The sequence below is a fragment of the Trachurus trachurus genome (assembly GCF_905171665.1).
Source record: "Trachurus trachurus genome assembly, chromosome: 24".
Taxonomy (NCBI): Eukaryota; Metazoa; Chordata; class Actinopteri; order Carangiformes; family Carangidae; genus Trachurus; species Trachurus trachurus.
In genome coordinates, this window is record NC_139910.1 from 26,412,640 (window position 1) to 26,433,948 (window position 21,309).

At 41.3% G+C, this 21,309-nt stretch overlaps 2 protein-coding genes and 1 long non-coding RNA gene across 5 annotated transcripts in view; 1 reads left to right on the plus strand and 2 right to left on the minus strand.

Moving 5' to 3' along the window:
* The window catches only part of pla2g7 (phospholipase A2, group VII (platelet-activating factor acetylhydrolase, plasma)), a 391,387-nt gene that overhangs the window by 367,987 nt on the left and 2,091 nt on the right, over positions 1-21,309 (plus strand). Inside the window, exons 2-9 of one of the 3 annotated variants that reach the window (XM_084001177.1) lie at positions 14,804-14,934; positions 15,426-15,553; positions 16,420-16,570; positions 16,983-17,076; positions 17,162-17,230; positions 18,582-18,753; positions 19,113-19,226; positions 20,692-20,783. In XM_084001177.1, coding sequence (XP_083857303.1) covers positions 14,871-14,934; positions 15,426-15,553; positions 16,420-16,570; positions 16,983-17,076; positions 17,162-17,230; positions 18,582-18,753; positions 19,113-19,226; positions 20,692-20,783 — 884 coding nt within the window. In that variant the 5' untranslated portion in view covers positions 14,804-14,870. Of the gene's footprint in view, positions 1-14,613; positions 14,935-15,425; positions 15,554-16,419; positions 16,571-16,982; positions 17,077-17,161; positions 17,231-18,581; positions 18,754-19,112; positions 19,227-20,691; positions 20,784-21,309 lie in introns of those variants that run through there. The other 2 variants (XM_084001178.1, XM_084001176.1) reach the window with 2 other exon arrangements.
* The window catches only part of LOC311007831, a 434,756-nt gene that overhangs the window by 210,332 nt on the left and 203,115 nt on the right, over positions 1-21,309 (minus strand). The gene's annotated exons all lie outside the window — the stretch shown is intronic.
* Positions 1,111-12,900, minus strand: ints9 (integrator complex subunit 9). Its single transcript, XM_084000076.1, has 17 exons — positions 12,801-12,900; positions 12,284-12,411; positions 12,080-12,140; positions 11,852-11,914; positions 11,476-11,615; positions 11,234-11,320; positions 10,852-10,972; positions 10,421-10,555; positions 8,799-8,910; positions 8,411-8,591; positions 7,171-7,231; positions 5,114-5,285; positions 4,868-4,992; positions 2,846-3,013; positions 2,449-2,547; positions 2,208-2,345; positions 1,111-1,490 (listed from the first exon to the last, which is right to left on the minus strand). Exons 2-17 carry the CDS (start codon positions 12,346-12,348, stop codon positions 1,314-1,316), a joined length of 1,905 nt encoding a protein of 634 aa, XP_083856202.1. The 5' UTR covers positions 12,349-12,411; positions 12,801-12,900; the 3' UTR covers positions 1,111-1,313.

The window sequence follows — 21,309 nt, forward strand, 5'->3', positions numbered from 1 at the left end:
TTAACATTTGAATTCTAGAACTGGATCAAGTGTAATGAATTATTTTTGGGGGGATTTTCATGTGTATTAATTAGGACATAGAGCAGGTGGCAGCAAAGAGTCTGGCCAGCCAGGAATTCAATTTAGGATTCAGTGCTCACTATTGCCTCCACAGGTTCTGTCCATTAAATGTTTTGGCTTTAAAGAGAAACTATGCTACATTTTTATCTTTATTAAACTTTGCAGTAATTGTGATGGTTAAATAAATGACTTGTAACTTGTTACAGGGAGAATGGAGGCTCTCTGCCTTCCACTGTTGACTGAAAACCAACCTTGCAAGATCAGCGCCTCCTGTAATCCCTTATTTATGGTGGATAAGACTATACAAATATTCATCGTAATGCGTATGATGTATAACGTTATCCACTACTCTGTTGATTGCTTTCTCCCTGGCGCCGTTGAAAACAGATGCACATGGCCGGGAGGAGGGTTAGCAGAACAGGGGAAAAGCGACTTGACTGCTATCAATGTATATCTTGATACATTCTCTGCATGTCTACAGTTTAAAAAATGCAGGTCATTATTTTAACCCAAGGAATTTGTAATCTCTAATAAGTTTGCTCTTTGCTTATAACACCATTTACTAACTATCCGCTCCAAAACCTCCATCCATGGACAGTTTGGTGTGGTTTCATACCAGACAGCTTGATTTGGCATGATGATGAAGAGCACAGATGTTACTAATAATATTAATACGACTATTCAAACAGAGACAGAACAGAGTGACAGTTTGCAGTTAGCAGACCTGAAGTAAACATGGAACCTGGAAGTGTCTCTCTCAGTAAGTCCATCTTTCATTTTATCACTTACACCTGTATTGTCCCTGCTGTGACAGGTGGACATGTCTCTGTGACAGCTTTGAGAAATGATCATTCAGTACAGCTGCAGTTGCATTATGGGAAAAATAAAAGGCATTTAATAGATCAATAGAACAAAGCATGTGGCTCTGCTGTTTTTCTTCCCACTTCCTCTTTTGAAAAATCTCATGACTGATTATGTCTGCATATTTTAAAAACATTTCCGTTTCCTTGGTGATGAGGTAGGTGTGAAGAAAACCTCACTAAGAAGATGTTTAGTAAATCTTTTAATACAAAATACTATTTTACAAAATATAACTGACCTTTACAATGGACTATTGTAAATGTTACAGTGTTCATGGACAGCCGAGCTCACAGCTCTTTACCGTCCTCTCTCATGATGTGTCCCGTCACTGTCCGGTAAAGCAGGGACACTGTTAAAAACAAACCAGAGGAAGGTGATGAGGAAGGCTCGGGTCAGAGCTTCTGCAGGAAGCGGAGCACCAGGTCTCTCAGTGTGGTGCGCAGGGGCTCGTTGTTGTCGCAGACGATGTGCGTCCCGTCCTCCTCCAGCTGGATCAGCGTGTCCTCTGCCTGCAGGTGCAGGATGTGTCCGTCTGCCGTCTCCTCCACTTTTACCTCTGTGATTCCATGCTGCCAACCACAAGATAAACACTACTTATATTTTAGGCACTGGTCAGGTATGTATCCATTTTCACGTGTGTTTTTTTATTATATCTTAAAGGGATAGTTAATCATTTTGGCAAATTGGCCCATTGCCATAATCGCTATAGTCATAGCAGTAGGTTCGGTGCAAGCTATTTTTAGAACGGTGGAGCAGAGCCGTGAGCTGCTCAGAGCTACGCTACGGTGGCTAATGGAAGTTCTTGGTTTCCCTCATCAAACTCATCAAAAACACAATTTAACAACTCCAAAACTCTCTGGTGGACAAGTTGTGACCTGCACATTCACCACGCTATGAGATGATAACAGAACGTTAACAGACAGAGTTGTTTTAGGGGTAAATTCATGCAAAACCGCTAATGTGCGTTGCCTTCAGGGTCAACTCTGTTTCGTAACGTTCCATATTATCTCGTAGCGTGGTCAATGTGGAGGTCACAACTTGTCCACCAGAGTGTTTTGGTGAGTTTGATGAGGAAATCCCATTAGCCTCCGTAGCGTAGCTCCGCCGTTCTAAAAATAGCTTACACCGACAATTAAAGGTAACGAACCTACTGCTATGACTATAGCGATTATGGCAATGGGCCAATTTGCCAAAATGTTAAACTATCCCTTTAAAACAGAAACAGTGTTGATGCAGCCAGAGAAACAGATTCTTGAGGTTGCCAGTGATGCCTGCAGTTTTCAAACCTTTTGTAATGTGGACAGGAAAGCTTCCAGGGGCACGGCTCCGCTCAGCAGGGGTTTTGGGGCCAGCACCACCGGGGCCTCCTCCACCACTCTCTTCCTCTTCTTGCTGGGGGGCGCTGGAGGGGGTTTGGGCACCGACTGGCAACGCGGCAAGAAAGAAAAATGTCAGTGAACCGGAGAGGGATCACACAGCGTAGTCAATCATTCAAATGGATATTTCGTGGCACACACTCAGACTCACCTGAAGTGTGTGCTTGTTGTCCTTGGAGTGTAGCACTGCAGACACGGTTGCCACGGAGACGCCGGGTTTAATCTCAGAGGGCACCAGGGAGTTAGCCAGCTAGGAAAAAGGAGAATCACACTTTGAAGACATGAAAATTGGCCACCTGCCGTCTGACAGGAGCTGGATTTATTTCCATAATGCATTTCGATCTTTATTTCAGACAGCTTTTCTGCCAACGTGTCATTGTTTCCTGCAAACACGGGAGAATTTCAAATATGAACTCGCCATCTGTGTCGCAAAAGTGCTGGTTTTAATCTTTTATTCACTGCTGACACCTGACTCCATTAAAAGCCTTTTAAGCGGACAAGTTAAAGAAGAATCAAGTCCTGGGAGCCGTGGCTGTGATGTGACTCACCTCGGGCAGAATGTAGACGCGTTCGTAGCGACGTCTGAAGGGCAGGTTGAGTACAGAGCAGCGTCTGTAGGGCATGGGAGGGGGCTGCAGCTCCAGCATCAGGTCAGAGCGGTGGGACTGGGTGAGAGGGGGCTGGGTGTACTGCTCCGGACACACCACATGGAGGGGCTGTGGGGGAGGGGGGGTCAGGGATCAGCTCCCGTTAGTTTCACTGAAAAAGCCTTAAAGGTTTAAAAACTGAAGTAACTTTTACATGAATTTCAAGACAGCCGCACAGGTGGAGGATCTTATCTATCTTAACAGTATCTTAACAGTGTCATGCTCAGATTTGTTGCATCAATTTTAAACTGAGTCTGGTTTTTACTAAGCTTGTACTACAGTGGTTTAGATAATCCAGGCTTTTTAGGATTAACGTGATTTGTTAATTCAGAATTTAGTCAAAACAAGGCAAAAACACAATTTTTAGGTTTGTCACAACCATGAAATTTCAGTTCAATTGTCTTTTCTGATCATTTCATGCCACTAAATAGTAATAATAAAAATAGACATACACCTTAAATAGAGGAAGAGTCATTTATCAGCTTTAAATATTGGAACATATAAATGAAAACTGCATTTCTGTTTACAACTAAACCCATGATAGATGCTCATTAAAATGCGGTCACTGAATATTAGAAATTGAGTTCCTCAAGATAGAGGCGCAGTGGTGCTCCACTCATGTGCAATTACACCATAGCAGAGGAAGGGGGCGCAATGTGGTGAAGAGATTTGAGTGGTTGTGGACCAGTCAAACCTCAGGATGGAAAACTATGAGGAAATAGTGATGGAAATATGATTTTTCTATTAGCTTCATCCAGCTGTTTTTATACAGATGAATGGAAACGATTTGAACGATTAAGCAAAATAATTGCGGTCAGCTCAAATGATTGTGATCAGGCAATTATGTAATAATTGTGACAGGTCTACTTGTTTTAAAATGAAAACATGAGACATGAACATGCCAACATCAGCTCTCACAGATATATGAGGTAGGCATTCACCAGGAAGTGTTTTTACCAGTGTTCTCTCATCCTGATTTTCATGTCATTAATTATTAGAGTTTAACTGATCTCCACAACATCAGTGCACACAGAGCTGCTGCAGAGATGATTAAACAGTGTTTGTTTTCAGGTCATGCTCCCCTCCTGTTCTTCATACCAGACTTCACTAAATAAATCAAATCCTGACAAAAACCTGTCACAAGAATCCAGCGTCTGCTGTCACTAGAAGAGCTGATGGATTTGTTTGTTTACCAATTAAGTTCCATTAATTGATTTGTTCAGGAACTCATCACACTGCTTCCATTATGAATGTTAATGAGTTTCTGTGTGGAAATTAATGACTCATTTGATCCTTTGAATTTTAAACTGATAGTCTGGTTGATTTTTTTGTTTCCAGGCTAAAGAAAATGAATGAGACTGACTCAGTAATGAAGGATTTTCTAAATGATACTGAGCTGCTCTTGCATTCTCTGTGACCCCTGCATTAATTGGATCTGTCTATTTGCTCCCACAGCAGACCAGCACTGCTGTGTTATTCTCCTGTGCTCTGCCCTTAACGCTGATCTAATAGTGTTGTGTTGTTTTGTTTGTAACTTGCCTGTTAGCTTGTAAATCGTTTCTGTTCCCCCTTGTTTATCCCACAGGACTGCTTCAGACTCCAGTCATTATTTGCTTGTTACACCATTCTCCCTTTTGCACTGTTGTGCGTAAAAACAACCCATGAGGGCAGCCATTACTCCACTACACAATCACAATGATTTCCCTGTCATTATTCTCTATTGAGCTCATTTTTCAAAGAAGTATCCCTCTATAAACCTTCATGTTGCTGTAATCCACTTACCATTTAACTGTACTGTATATTTCTGTGCTTATCTGCTTATTTCTTATATAACCCTGTGATCCGTGGAGGGTAAAGGCTACAAGTACATAAATATATTTGTAAATGGGATGGTAGGATGACAGTTGGGTGCTCACAACGTACCTGGACTTCCTTGAGCAGCTTTGACACTTGGTGGAAGTTGAGCCGTGTGTCAATGGGACAGTAAACACACTTCATAGCCAGCGGCTGGTACGGAGCCAGGGCGTCGAGGTAGGAGAAGTCTGGCTCTGGTTACGAGAGGGAAAAGTCACAGAGGCTTTGAAAATGAACGCGTCTGCTTTCTGTTGATGTCTCCTCATTCACGCTCAGGTGATGACAGAGCAGTGTTTGTCAGGCAGGTGTAATTACCAGTAAAGATGATGGTGTTGAGGCTCGATTTTCCCCACAGCTCCATGAAGTGGACGACGTCCCCGAAGCGCAGAGATGGATGACCGGTGAAAACCACGCACGGCTGACGGAACTCGCTGCTGAAGTCTCCGTGGATACTGGGGTAGTGCTTCAGCTTGTTGGTCTGAATCAGCTGAAACGTCAACAACACAGACAATTGGTGAATGTAGAAGAAACAGGGATTCAGGTCCAGCAAACATAACTGATGTGTATACAGCTCTGGAAAAAATAAAGATACCACTACTCCAAAATGTTCTTAATAAATCAGCTTTTCTACATGTATGGCAGCCATGGATTCCAGTGTCTATTGAACTCTAACACAAGCACCTCACTCTACTTAGCTGATCACCTGAACCACATCATATTTAATGAGGAAGAAAGATTATAAATAAATCAATAAAAACACTGCTGCGATAAAAATTGGGATTATTCCACCAATTTTGATTTCTAAACTCTTCCTACGTTTAAAAAGTAGTGTTGTGTTGTTTTAAAATGAATATGAACTTGTTTTCTTTGCATTGTACAAGGTCTGAAAACACCAGAATTGTTTTGTTATTTTGACCTGTTGCCATTTTCTGCAAATAAATGCTCTAAATGACAATATTTTTATTAGGTTGTAGGTTATAGAATGAAACAAAATTGTTCATTTTACTCAAACACATACCTATGAATAGTAAAACCAGAGGAACTGATCATTTTGAAATGGTCTCTTAATTTTTTTCCAGAGCTTTCATTTATTTATTTGGGACGCCCTCTAACCCCCCAAAAGTAGGTGTTCTGTCTCTAGTTATAGTCCAAAATCACTACAGGCATTTCCTGTTGCTGTGCACACCAACAGCGTCAGCAGAAAGTGTTTTGTTCATTGTTAGAATGAAGGGGACTTTTCCTCGCCGCAGTCAGAGACGTTCTGCAGTGTTCTTATTGTTTTCCTGAATCTCACTAACTCCCAGAGAGTTGGGCCAGAACAACCCTTGCATTGTCAGACATTGTTCAGCTACTATTATGACAGTTCATGTCTAGTTCACTTGGTGTCATTGTATTGCTGATGTTGCCAGGAATTTGACATTATTATTATTCTTATTTACCTTTATTTAACCAGGAAGTCCCACTGAGACCAGAAATCTCTTTTGTAAGGGAGACCTGGCCATATGTAATCAGCATATACAAGATACACAATAAACAGTAAAACTAAATGTCAGCTACTCAAATACAGCGGCCACTCCAGAGGAACAATGACATTCCTCCCTAACTGCACTCCTTATACTCTTTAAACATTAATGGATATAAATGTTTTTAGTTCTTTTTGGAGATTATTCCATGATGACGATGGCACATAGTAGGAAAATTATGTTTTGCCAAGGTCTGTCTGTAATTTACCACCTGTGTTAGTCTGAGGAAGGGTCTTGGAGCCCGAAACGTTACTCCCTTTGGGTGATAATAAATTATTTATTGCTCTGGAGCTTTTTGCCGGTGTGCAGATTTTTCCTTTTTCATCATTTACTTTTTTTGTCCAGCACCCAGCGCTAGGTTTTTGGGATGTGCATGCTTTTTCTATGCTGTCTGTAATTTACCCAACAAAGCTTTGTAGATGAATATGTACCAGATACAAATAGTTAGTGATGTCCAGTCAACTAAATCTTATAGAATGCAGTGATGAGTGAGAGATTTTGCCATACAAATGAAACGTAGAGAAGCATGATAACACTGAACCGAGGCTCCTTAGAGTGGATACAGCTGCATGCAGTATATCACCATAATCAGTTACAGACATAAAGGTGGCTTCCACAATGTGTTTTTTTTTCTTTGCAGAAGATGTGAAACATGACGTAGCAAATGTGGAGTCTTTGTGTGTAACATCATAATATTTTTCTACTGTTAGATAGCTGCCTATGATTTGAGAAAACTTCTCTGAACTAAACTATCTCTCTTTCAAGCTCACAATCAGGCTTTTCAAATCCCATCATGTCTGAAATGCAGTGCTGTTCTCCACAGACAGGAGAGACGACAGCAGGACTCACCTCTGCGTGAGGGAACGGAGGCTCTGGAAGATACACCTTGGTCTGCTTGTTGTGACAAAGCCTGGAATGATATAAAAAAATAACCTTAATAAAAACATCCCAGAATTGCATTGTGGTGTTTGTTGACAGTAAGGTGGTTTAGATCAAATATTCCATCATGTGATCCTTATCTGCAAAAAGCTTCAGAGAAAGGAAAATAAAATATCTAATGAGCACCCATGTAAAAATGTAGGGTTTGGTTAAAGGGATAGTTCAATATTTTTGGCAAACTGGCCCATTGTCATAGTAGTAGGTTTGTTACTTTAAAAGTATAATACTTTTATTTGTCAATGTGACATATTTTTAGAATGGCAGAGCAGAGCCGCGAGTTGCTAAGAGCTACGCTACGGAGGCTCATGGGATTTCTTGGTTTCCCTCATCAAATACAAAATCCAACAACTCCAAAACGCTCTGGTGGACAAGTTGTGACCTGTACATTCACCACGCTATGAGATAATAACAGAACGTTACGAGGCTGAGTTGTTTTCAAGGTAAATTCATGCAAAACCGCTGATGCACGTTCCCGTCGGGTGCAGTTTTTCAGCAAGAAGTCTCGAAAACAACTCCATCTCGTAAAGTTCCGTTGTTATCTCATAGCGTGGTGAATGTCCAGGTCACAACTTGTCCACGACAGCGTTTTGGAGTTGTTGGATTGTGTATTTGATGAGTACCAAGAAATCCCATTAGCCTCCGTAGTGTAGCTCTGAGCAGCTCACGACTCTGCTCTGCCGTTCTAAAAATAGCTTGCACCGACAATTAAAGGTAACAAACCTACTGCTATGACTATAGGAATTTGGGCAATGGGCCAATATGCCAAAATGTTGAACTATCCCTTTAAATATAACAGAAACAAAAGAACTTGTTGCAAAACCCTACATCGGCTGAATAAGTTTTGATGCTGTAAATGTAAGTGTAGGTTTGACTTGACCAGCAACACTGACTTTTCTTTCACTGTTTTGATTGAACAATAAATCACTGGCAGGCCTGGAGAGTCACAGCAACACAAGTCGAACCATATTTAAGTGTGTTTCCCAATGTGCATAAAAACATCATGTAAATTTTACATGATGTTTTTATTCACATTGGGAAACGCACTTGTTGTGAAATACCAACACACACATATTGCTTATCTGTAACTGATGTTTCACTTTGGGCTCCATCATCATTAATTGTGCGTTCATTCTGATAAACATGTGCTCACCACTCGGCAAAGATCTGCGAGAACTCCAGCGAGCTGTTGGCGACGGGTGAGATGAAGTAGAAGGGCGTGGTCCCCAGGCTGGCGCTCTCTATGAACTGATACAGACACTCCAGCAGGTCGTATATCACTCCAGACGAGTAGCACGGCACCAGCACGTTGCCTCCAGCACGAATGGTCATGGCTACAGACAGAGACAAACATTATGTATTAACAATGAATTATGACCAGACACACTGCTGATTCTCAATCAGTTCAACCCTGTTCAAGGAATATATAAATACTTTCACAGAAAGGATTTGTACCTCCATATCAAAGCTCTATTACAACAGACAGTTAACGATGTGACCTGTATCCTCTCACTGAATCTATCCAGTGTGGTTGAACCTACCCAGGTTACTGCAAAATTCTCCCAGCATGCCGTCTGGGTTGGCGGTGGGCATCTGGGTGAGACCTGTTAGAATCAGAACGTCACTGTTCTTCAGGGAGCTTTGGTCCATCGGCTGCAAGAAGACAAGAAGAGGAGAGGAAGAGCTTTGTGGAAACAATTCAGTTCAAGTGGCATCAAAAAGAAACATGTCATCTCAGTCCCTCTCAGCTTTCTGATGGAGAGAAAGTTCAGTCAGTCCTACAAAAGATCTTATAGATGTAGTGAATGAATGAGTTCAGACCCAGTACGATATGATTATTGAAACAATAATACAGTCTTTTATTTAACATTTGTTCAATTATTGCACTGCTTTGTAAATTTGACGGGAGACCATCAATCCCCATGATGATAAGCACAGAGTGAGTTCATAAAATAATTACAAACAACAAAAGCTGATGATTAAAAACTGAAAAAATGAGGAGAGATTTTTGTCGCCAGGGATGACTTAGGCTGTCTTTACACTGCAGGCCTTGATGCCCAATTCCGATTTGTTGCCTATATCCGATTTTTTTGACGGTCTATTTACATGTTCTATCAGAAGTGACCCAGATCTGATAATCTGCATTTACACCTGCTGTGCTTGCATGAAACAACCCGCTGGAAATAAACTAGTGATTTCAGGAAATTGTCACATAATAATATAATAATATTTTTAAACAAAGGTGAGTCTGGTGTTCAGAGTTTATATCCGACACATCACTTACAAAGTGAACGTTACAAAATAACGTGAAGTGGCTGCGTGGAGCGGAGCTGCTGTGAGATGAGCAGCTGACGGTGACGGTGACAGTTGTGCCACCGTTCGATCCTCCGTCGCTCACGTAGTGAGGACGGGACAGCCTCACACATTTGTATACAATGTTTGTTTTTCCTCTCTTGATTTCTTATCGGCTCGGTTCAGTTTTTGCCGGTAGGAAAACGTGAAATCTGGTGTTTATCTCGCGCTCCCTCGCTTGCCCTCGTATCGATCCGCATAGAAATGAATGTTACTGTAGTGGCTATATGAAAACAAGAACTAGTGAGGGGGAAAAAAACAGACGCGCGGATACCACAAAAATTAAACACTGTAACGCCTGTGACAGTGATTACAGCTGACCACAGCTGGCCACAGCTGGCCACGGTAGTCCAGGTCAGCCCCACGTGTCAATCACAGGCTACAGAGGTTCAGCGAAACGCGTGAGCACGTGAATTAATATTATCATTAATGACGTATGACTCGCATTGCCAGGGAAGATCTGATCTGTCTGTTTAGACTGCAGACGCATTGGCAGAGATCCGATTTGTATCTGATTTATTTCCACATATAACGGGGGCCTGAATCTGATCTGACAATATCCGATTCAATGCGCATTTGTCCCGTTTACACATTCATGTTACAGATCCGATTTGAGCCACTTGAGAGGAAAAAATCGGAATTGGGCCACTTGAACCGTGCAGTGTAAAGACAGCCTTACAGATCTGGTATGACTGTTTTGTTGAAGTTCATATACCTAAAACATCTCACTGGATCAATATGAGTCAAGTTAAACATCCCTAACCACTACAGGTTTGTGTGAGTTCATCTCTCTACAGGCCTGTGGACCTACCTGTGGGTGTGTGGTGAGCAGCGATGAACCCGACACATAGGCCACTTTCTCATGATGAGACTGAATGATCCAGTTGGAGCTGCCCAACGAGTAGCCAGAACTTAAGGGGGAGACCTGTACAGCTCCAAATAACTCCTGAAGGAAAGAAAGTTATAACGATGAGAAAGCAAATATATATAGGAATACAAAAAGACTCATATACAGCTATTTTGTAGCATACACACTTAAAGAACGAGAAAAGAGTTTGAACCAAGAGCCAAGGAAATTAACATCATCCTTTGTTCTTCTCAATAAAAATGAAATGCAAAAACTATGACTGTAACTGAAATTGTTTAATTAAATTCAAACACATAGATGACCAATATCATAGGCCAAAGCATTTATATTTTTACTTTTCTGGTGTTTGCATGTACAGCAAAAAAAGTTCTTACCACTTTCTGTGAATAACCGACAAGTTGCACTTTGCTGAGGGCTGAGTTCACCTCCTGCATACTGTAGCTTCTTTTCCACGTCCACACCTCCACTGCTTCTTTCAGCGGGCCTGGAAGCATCCTGATGCAGCACCAGAATGTATTTATTAGTAATACATAGTTTTAAGTTCAATGTATTTGCTGATGAGAGTATAATGATATTAAAGAGAAAGAACAAATCCATGTACAAATCATAATCAGACAAAGACAAGCTGAACAACAAGAACACAGAAAAGTAACCAAATATGTAGATTACTCTTTTTTATACCAAATGTTTCACTCTAAAGTAAAAGATATTAGTAAGTATTAGTAGTAGTAGTAAATTCTTCATTTGTACACCCACCTTTGTATTTCCTTGTTTTTCCAGCAGGTGGCAGACTGGGGTTTGGGAACTCTCTCCATGAAGTTCACCAACTCTTCCATCAGAAGTCTGGGCAATAAACAAACGACAAACAGTATTTTCTTAAACACCTGAAACCCCAGCTATTGAATCTTCCCTCAGGATATGATATTAACATTAATACTTGCATTATTCTTCAAACTCAAAACCAAAACACAGTAGTTTAGAAACATATTGGTTCTTACCTGCCAATCTGCAGGGTGGGTTCTGTGGCATAAACCGTCCCTGTGAAGCCTGTGTGCTCTGTGATGTAGGGCAGGGCCATCATACAGTGGTAGTTGGAGATCAGGATGACATCAATGGTAGACAGGTCCAGTAGCTGTTTCTGTGGGTGATGTAAATGATACGTTTTTGGTTATGGTTCAGCTATAATAGTCATTAATATCATAGAGAACAATGTTACTCATTGTCCTTGGTACACTCTCCAAGTCGTGTCAGCATTACACTGTAACTTCCTGCTGTCATTAATTTATTACATTTGAGAGACGGCTCAAGTGACACAAAGGGAACTCATTTTCATAAAATATACTGTACAGCAAATGTGGTAGCTGGGTTTCCTACCTCAGGGAGACAGAACTCGGGCTGTGAGTCCACAAACACCCTGCCTGCACACTCCTTTAGTTCCTGTGGAGATGGAGAGAATTTGATTGTTTTCCTTGTCATCAGAGACAAAAATTGATTCATTCACACATTACAGACAATAAAAAGGACAGAAACATCAGTTAGATTCATAAACAGATATAAGTTTGATTCTCAGTTGTTCAAATCACTTCAAACAGCTTCTTGTACCTTCTCCAAGTTTACTGATCCATCCTTGGAGACCCAGCCTGGCAGCTTCGAGAGTCTTGGGCTGAAAAGGGCAAAACAATAATTTTTTTTAAAAAATGAATAAATCTGCATAACAATGTCAAGTGTCTCACACACAAATCACTACAGAAACACACTTGATATTAATAAATAAAGGAACTATCACTGGTGCTAGTTGTGACCCACCTGTGCACTAGAGGAAGGGGCAAGAAGTTGAGGACAGAGGTGGTGTCCAGCCCGCAGTCCAGCATGATGGTGGTGGATTTAAACTTGAGGACATTGCAAGGCAATGTGGGGTGACCAGACAGACAGTACTGCAAGAATGACAACACAACATCAGATACACACTTAGCGAAGGAAGGACTGTGTGACCAGTACAATAGAGATACAATAGGAGGAGGATAAACACGATATTATAGTAAGTACGGCGGAAGGACTGTGTGCATGCCTGTCGTTTTGCAATTGCAACATCATTTTTATAAGACAAACCAACTAACTCAGTCACTTTCTTTCACCTGAGACTGCATACAGAGGCTAAACAAGCTAAACAGCCTTGCTGTTAGCTACCTTGCTAGCTCCGGTGAATGAGACAGTTAGCTAGAGCTAGGTGCCTTGAACGACTTGATAACATGCTTTTATTTTCACCGGAGACTGGTTTGGCAGCTGGAACATTAACTCCTATCTTTACTGTTGCGTTGTTTACTCACCAATTTCATTTTTTATACAAATAACGACTAATAAATGTGTTTAAGATCGACTTTTCCAGCACTGCATCCTTCTACACTGTGTCTCCGCTCGGTGTCGTCAAAGCTCTGCTGCCCCCTACAGAGCTGGAGGAGAACCGCTCCTCCGCAGACACAACAAACAGAACAAAACAAAAATAAAATAAACAGTGACAATACTGTAACTATTGAATGAAAGGGGGCAGAAAGAAGCGAACTTATATTGTCTACCCCTTATGCACGTGCCACGGACTGCAGGGTTGTCTGTCAGGTTCGCTAACTCCAACCAGAGCGAGTAGCATGTGTCTGCAGACCCGGAGACCGCAGATTCAGACCCGCACGTTTGGACCCGCAGGTTCAGACCCCTTGGTTTTCTGCTACAGTGCCCCCTGGTTTGTGTTATGCTAATGTTACCTGCTCGGAACATGGACGTGCAGACCACGGAAAAAGGTATTGAACGGTTAATCAGTTTGTTTCATGTCATAAAAGTTTTTGTTGAAAATGCATCTGCAGCGTAACGAACGTTTGACTTATAATAGGTTTACAATTAGCCTTATGCACGTCAAATGCTAACCAAGCTTAGCATTTTTCAGCTAGAATCTCTCTTGGCATATTGTTTTTAATGAAACTGAAACGGTTAATACCGTGTGCATTAAATTAAACACAAATAAAACAGCCTATGTGTAGGTCGTTGGTACTGCCACTGTAGACTCACGTACTGTAAGTGCAACTTTATGCTACAACATGTTGTTTTTATTGACGTTTGTATTTTTTTCTCTAGACAAATTGCTCAGCAAATTGATCCTGGATAGAGAGGACAGGACATGAAATTCCAGTAATGTCCACTTATTTTTATTCATTAGGGCCTCGCCAGACATGTGGGAACGACTGTGGGATTTTGTTTTTCTCACGGTAAGGTTTCTTGTGAAAGTATAGCACTGCAGGCATCAGTCAACAATGTAAATTGATGGTTCTTCTATTCCAGTATTTATAATTTTGTCTGTTTTCAGTGACGTGGACGAGTTTTGCAGGAGGCTGAAGGCAGATGAGGAAAGAAGGAGCACTGCCATAATATAAAGACTATTTGTGAAAGCCTGTGCAATAAAACATTTGAAACCATTTCATTCCATTCAATTCATTGTAGGCTATTTTAAGACTGTTTTGTCATTATAACCCCAGGAGGTTAATCATTTATTTAGTCCAAAAGATTTTTAAAAAAAAGTTTAAAAGTAATCCAAGCTTCACAAACAATTAGATCTTCGTGTTTTATTTATTTATTTAGTCCAAAATCTTTTTTAAAAGTTTAAAAGTAGTCCAAACTTCACAAACAATTAGATTATTGGTGTTTTATTTCGACTTTGCCCTGTTGAAAATCCATAAGAAGGGGTCTGAACGGTCCAGACTGTGGAGTTGCAGTTTTACAGTCAACCAGTAGGGGTCTCTACAAGGGGTCTGAACCTGCGGGTCCAAACCTATGGTCCAAACCTATGGTCCAAACGTGCGGGTCTGAATCTGCGGTCTCCGGGTCTGCAGAGACATACTATTGACCAGAGCCGTATGTAGACCAGATCACACAGCACCTGTGGAGAGTAGACCCGACGCTGCATGTCGCTAAGTGTACTTATAACTAATTAACATGAGCTGGGCGGCCGGTAACACCGGTTAGGTTGTATACACACGTGTGTTTAAGTTACGTTTGGTGACGTTTTTAGACAGCCAGACACAGGACTGTGTAGTAACTGAACACTTCCTATCCACCACTCTGGGTTAGTCCTGCTCCTGAGTCCTGCGCTAGCAGCAGGGAGCTAACAGCAACAGTCCCGACCTCTGAGTCTGAACCACTCCCCGGTGGCCAGCGCGTTCATCTCCAGAAAGTAAAGGAGTTACGTGTTAACATTGCGAAACCGATGTAGTAACACTGGCAGTCAACGTACTCCTGCGTCTCCGGTAGGCCTTTGTCTTTTGTTACATAGTTAAAACGGAGTTTTTTGCGGTCAACAGCCAACTAGAAGATAACACAGTTAGCTTGCCTTTTGAAACTACAGAGGTGGATGTTTTCTCATGGAGGATTTGTACAGTTAACAGCCAAGAGGATTTACGGGTGGGGCAGGACAGGTAGGGCTTTTAAAAGCTATTTTCTTTTCTTTCTTTTTTTTAATGACAGCTCAAATAGGCTAAATGAATTTCTTCAATAGCCCTAGTTTGTAGTAATGGCTGTAAGGTCACGTACAGTATGTTTGCTCGTCACGCACTCAGCTACATGTGGTGAAGGCAGAGCTGATGATGACAGCTGATGTGAATTACAGCCGAGTCATTATTGTTTGTTTTTTGTTATTGTTCGTTTGAGAACAACTGCATGTTACACACACATAGACAGAGCCATATATAGAGAGGATCATTAATGATGTAGGAGAAGGAGGGGAAAGCTGTGTTCACATTTGCTGACATTTAAAACTGACTGCTTAATGTCATTGGTTAATCTGTACATTAACCAGCTGGGTGTCACATACTGTTTTGCTCTGTCACGCTGTCTCTTCATCATGACTGTCATCCTTCACGGGACTTGGTTACTACTTCCTCATAGGCTTGTTATCTCTATCCGACAGAGCAGAGGAGGTGCACGCTCAGTTTCTTCATCATGGGGAACACCTGCAGTAATCACCTGGGGATCCCTCCAGCCAAGGGCCCCCATCCTGTCGGCTGCACTGACTTCATGATGGACCACACGGCACAGGTAGAGGTTAACCCTTTTTATCTCTTCATATGGCTTGTATGTGTTCTTATTATTCATAGATCACATCCTGTAAAAGCTGGATGCATTTGAGGAACTGAGCAATGTTATGTTTTGTTCTATGAGATTGGACCAGGCACAGGACATCTGTGTGTCTTTGTAATGTCATTTATCACAGCTTGTCTAGGGATGTCACGATTATAGATTTTCTTGGTACGATTATTGTTAGAAATCACGATTATTATGCATTTATCAACTTCACAACACTATTAATATGTAAAATCAAATATAGAATTTCCCCTCGGCGACAATAAATCATGAATCTGAATCTGAATATAGTCAAAACATAATTACATTACTAAATATTTACACAAAATATTTGGTGGATCTATTAATATAGGACCAAATATTAATCCCCCAGGGTTAAGTGTTTGAAATATTCAAGTCATTAATTGTCATCTATACCAAATGTTTAAGTTAATTAATCATTTTTTATTCTACCAATTCAATGTTACGTAAATGGACCAGTATCTGTGCATTTACCTTTACTTTGTTGCACATCTGCCGATATGGTTCCAACATAATCTTTTTTGTAAAGTGATGGTATTTAGGAATCTTTACGATTAATTAATTGTGGCGTTTAATACCGCGGTTAATTGTGAAAACAAGTAATGGTGACATCCCTAGTGCAGTCTGCAGTTACCTGTTAATAAACCTGTTCTTATGTGATACTCACGGGTCATTGTTCTAAGATCAGCCCTGTGAGGAGTGGCAAAGTTGAGCATGACAACTGCAGTTCCTTGTTTTATGAGCAAGATATTGGTGATGTTGCCTAATCCAGTGACCTTGCATGTCTGTGTTGTCAACAGGGCAACTTCTTCCGCCTCTACTATCCCTGTCAAGAGACTGAGAAAGCAGACAAGCCAGACTGGGTACCATGCAGGGAGTATTTTAACGGTCTAGCGGATTTCATGAAAATCAACAGGACTCTCAGTGAAAGGATTTTTGACTACCTCTTCGGTAATTTACCCTCTGTTAATAACGCATTTCACACAAGTGTCTGCTGTTTAAACTGCTCTCTCCATACTATACTTTTTTTGACATGTTTTTATGACAAATTATAGCCTGATCAGAATATTCCAGATTATACAGCAGCAGAATTGTACAAGCAACCACTTGATTCATTTGTTTATACTGTGAAAATCATTTTAAAATGCATTTTTTTCTGCTTTTTAAAAAATTATTTATAATTTCAGCTAATGTTGTGTTATTGTTACCATAATAATCTAGGATGATCAAATCACTTTTACCTGCATTGATAAGCAACAACAATGACAGAAGAAATAATGTTATTAGTATTATTATGAATGACCTTTTTCAGTTTGGCAGTGTACAAAAGTTAAGCTGTTGTCCTATCATCTGTGTATTTCAGGGTCCTTTAAGATCCCAGCGTACCTGGATGCTCCGTTCAGATCAAATGGAAAATGTCCTGTAGTTATCTTCTCTCATGGCCTGGGAGCCTTTAGGTACATGCCATGTGTTTTTGATGCTGCTCATTTATTTGATTCAGAAAGTCCTGTGTATGGTGTAACTCACATGTCTGTTTCTCAGGACTTTATATTCAGCTATATGTGCAGAACTGGCCTCGCAGGGTTTCATTGTGGCGTCCGTGGAACACAGGTAACTGAACAAGATTTAATTCAAAGATGATTTTAGTTGGTGTGTTATCTTCATTGTCGTTTAATTCAATTCATTTTTATTTCTCCATGGAAGCAATTCGTTTTGCAGCAAGACATAAAAGTAAAACACTATAATATAAAATACACATTAATTAATTGATAAACTTGGAAAAAAAAGCTCAGTTGCAGTAAAGTGCAGTGTTCTGGATTGATGTCAGGACTTATTTACTGTTAATAAAAATAGCTTCTTATAGTCTTAAATCAGAATTGGAGGTCCAGCTGTTTCTCGAACTTACTCAATGCTATAGAAACATGAGGTATTTGAACTGTATTGATACTTGGACTGACAATAAGTGAAAGAACTAAGACTAGGCCATGTGTCCATTGGAGGAAATTGTAGTTGGATGTTGGCCAAGCCAACAATAACAGAGGTCAGTCTCCTCTGTTTATCTGTGTGAGTAGGAGTGGAAAGGGTGCTCAGACAATGGTACGAACCAGGTCATCACATTTCTTTTTAGTATAGAGACAAGGGGACCATATGGAGATGAACATAATGGCACCGTTAGTGTGTGTCACTCATGTTGATTGAGGCGACATTTCACTGAATTTTAGTGGCTACAGTTAGAGAGAAAAGCATGTGGCTGGTTTGTAGCTGGGACATGAGACACGCTTTGTTCCCACATGTCTGGCAACGATGGCCAGAGGTGAGTCCAGTTGCTCAGCCGGCGCTGCTTTGTCACAGCGCCACATCAGTTTGATTAGTCAATGACCACAGATGTAAAGAAAAAAAAACTTTTTTTGACGCCATGTTTATTTTGCCTTGGCAGCGAGTCAGAGCAAGAGCTGAACAAAGTTGGCCAGTAAACCACACACTGCTTTTTTGTGTGAGAGGAGATCAGATTAATGTCGTGCAGGCGTTTCTCTCGTTTCATTTGAAACTAGAAACCTCAATATTTCCTGTGACCAAAGAGGAAGCGGTGTCAATCTCTCAGGATGCTAGCCTATCACTGATTATTTTCAGAACCAATATGTACAGATTATTCTCTTGATTAATCATTTCATCTACCAAATGTGGAAATAGGTGTCACAGTCAAACTGATGTTTGTATCTTGCTTGTTTTTAAGTCACTAACAGAAGAAAGATATTCAGTTGATTACAGTAAAGACACACCGTTAGATTTGAGAAGCCAGAGGCAGAGAATTTATGGTGTTACAAATAGATTATTTAAAAAAAAAAACAGCTCAATTTACATCTCCAAATGTTCACATCAGTACTACGTTTGCCTCTTTTGTTTGTTTCTTTGCCTTTTCATCGTTTAAACTTCCCACGTCGTCTTTTCTGTGGTAATGCAGAGACCAGTCGGCCTCGGCAACGTTTTATTTCCGTGAGAAGACAGACTCCGAGAAGGCAAATGAGAATGTGGCTAAAACATCAGCTGCAGCCCAAGGTAACCTGGTGAAGGAGTGGATGTACTACAGGGCTCTGCAGCACGGAGAGAGTGAATTCCCCCTCAGAAATAAACAGGTAAAAAACAGTTTAAAGGTGAATCCAGGCACCTGCTAGAGTCACTGTATAAAGATGAGGATGGAGAAATGATTCCTCTTTTCAGTTTAGATTCGAGTTGCGCAACATTTTATCTTTACACTCAGTCACATACACGCTGACACAATCAAACCACATCCTTATTTGTTCAGCCTGTTTTCTAAAACTTCATCTGATCTGTCTCTCATTTCATATTTTTCCACTTTAATCTTATCTAATCCACATGTCTTTACTGTTTTGAAAAACCTCATGTTGAATTTTGACACTGCTGACTCTGAGAAAGTTTGGTGACATTCAGTGCATCCTCTTCCCCTTAAGTGTATGAATCTTCCTCATCACAGGTGAAACAGAGGGCAGATGAATGCATCCTGGCTCTGGAGAATCTCACCAAAATCAACTCAGGGATACAAGTGCAAAATGTTTTGCAAACGCAGTTTGACTGGGGAACGCTGGAGGTAAGCTCTACAGACAACACCAGGGAATGTGGAAATCTCAGTATTATCAACAGGAAGTACTGGCATGAGCAGGACAAGGAACAAATAATGGGAAAATAAATGAATTACTAGAAAAACTAGAATTGGTGCTAGAAATATTTTTTAAAAGGTGTGCATGGTTGTTCTGCTGTTCTGTCTAATAGTATATCACAGCCTTTTGCCAAGTCTCCAAAAATTCACACAAAAGAAACTGAAAACTCAATCTGAAACTATTCTCTGCGGATGTGAAATGTTGCCTTTTTATTTATGAGAAACTTGAAAACAGGAATGGAACAACAATCTGTTTCTGACCTTATAGCCAGATATTAGTAGGATCAAGACAGGAAAACTTAAAGCAATATATTTGTTGTCCCCTGGAAGAGTGGTGTGATAACCACACAATGGTCACTACTTTGGACAGCAGCAGTCTGTTGCCATGACATCAGAGAAGTGGTGGTCAGGACGCCACATCGGTCCTTTCACAGCAGCCTAAAGAATTGACATTCGAGCCTGCAGTAGAGGACGTAGCTGTAGTTTTGTCTCATTAAAGTGCTGCGACTTGATGTGGTGACGCCTCCTGATCAGATGTTTATAATATTACAGTGAGGTGTGGCCTGGAGTGGACAGTTTATTTTAAAGCAGAAGTAAGCGATCCGGTCGTTTTGGCTAATGCTGCGTTCCAGGCAGCCTTTTGAAACCGTAAGTTACGGCTTCAAGTCACGACTTAGTAGCGTTCCAGGCAACCCGTAACTCGTGTTTTTCCGACCTGTTGCCTGTGAAAGTCACTATAACGGCCACTCGTGTTTTTCCGACCCGTGAACTCGTACCAGATCGAACTGGTACGACTTCACAGGTCGGAAAAACACGAGTTACGGGGTTGCCTTGAACGCACCATAACTTCTTGTCAGCCGATGGAGTTAGCAGCCCCCGCCCCCGTCATGGATCTATTGGTCCTCGTCCCTACGTCACCACATTCACGCATCCCTTGGCTGCACACACAGAGAGGACCGCCCCTTTATGCCGTTCTCTCTCCTCATTGGATAAAGGTTGTAGGATACAAGGAAAGTTTTCTCCTCGGCTTACAGCAGAGCAGAGTGACTGACAGACCCGTGTTTCAGACCAAACACTCTATATAAGTGATTGCTGTCAGAAGATACAACTATTTAAGACTTATATTAACATAAACATTCCGCTTACTTCTGCTTTAATGTTTTTGTTTCTTTTAACAAAGATAGAAGAGACCAAAACCCAACAATGAACAAGTTGACCCCTCAGTTCCTTCTGTTATAGAGCAGCTGGTGTTGGGATACACATAGTATGCAGATATGTTGGTTTTTCATCTTTCCAATAAATCCGTTGACTACAGGGAAAATATAGCACGTGACCAGACAGTGCGGTGACGGTTATATTGAACTAATCACAGCTGCTCTCCTCTGTTGGCTGACAGAACTCCATGGATCTGTGCAGGGTCGCAGCGATGGGACATTCCTTTGGTGGAGCGACGGTGATTGAAGCTCTGTGCAAAGAGGTTAATTTCAAGTAGGTGGATTTACACAGCGCTTCCAGGTCTCCGCCATCATAGAGTAGCAGTGATATGATACTAGGGCTGGGCCATTTTTTATATTACCGTATTTTCCGGACTATAAGTCGCGTTTTTTTTCTAGTTTGGCTGGCCATGCGACCTATATTCAGAAGCGACTTATATTAAAAAAAAAAACCTACGCTATGACCACAAGAGGGAAGCGAGGGTTTTATTTCTAAATCCCTCCTCATTCAGTAGCTCATCTTCATCTTCCTCACGTGCTGTTCTCCTCGCTGCACTGTCTGACCTGTCTCCGTTGCGCCCAGTCCATTCAGAGTATTTTCACAGCGTATTCTGCGGCCCGTCTTCGGTTCTGCTCCGGTCCCGACTGGGCTCCGGACACGGAGCAGAGAGCCAGGTCCGACAGTGCAAGGCTGTCCCTCTCTGAAGGAGAGGAGAGGTCGGCTTCACTCCCGTCCGTTTTCACAGACAGTCCACAAAGGGTTTCTGATCACAGGGTTTCCCGCAGCGCTTTCCTGTTAA

Coding starts and splice junctions, on each gene's coding strand:
- ints9 (XM_084000076.1), bottom strand. CDS start 12,348: ATGCTGGACTGCGGGCTGGACACCACCTCTGTCCTCAACTTCTTGCCC. Junction 11,321..11,475: donor CCCACCCTGCAGATTGGCAG/GTAAGAACCAAT, acceptor TTTATTGCCCAG/ACTTCTGATGGAAGAGTTGG. Junction 5,286..7,170: donor CTCCGTTCCCTCACGCAGAG/GTGAGTCCTGCT, acceptor TTGACGTTTCAG/CTGATTCAGACCAACAAGCT.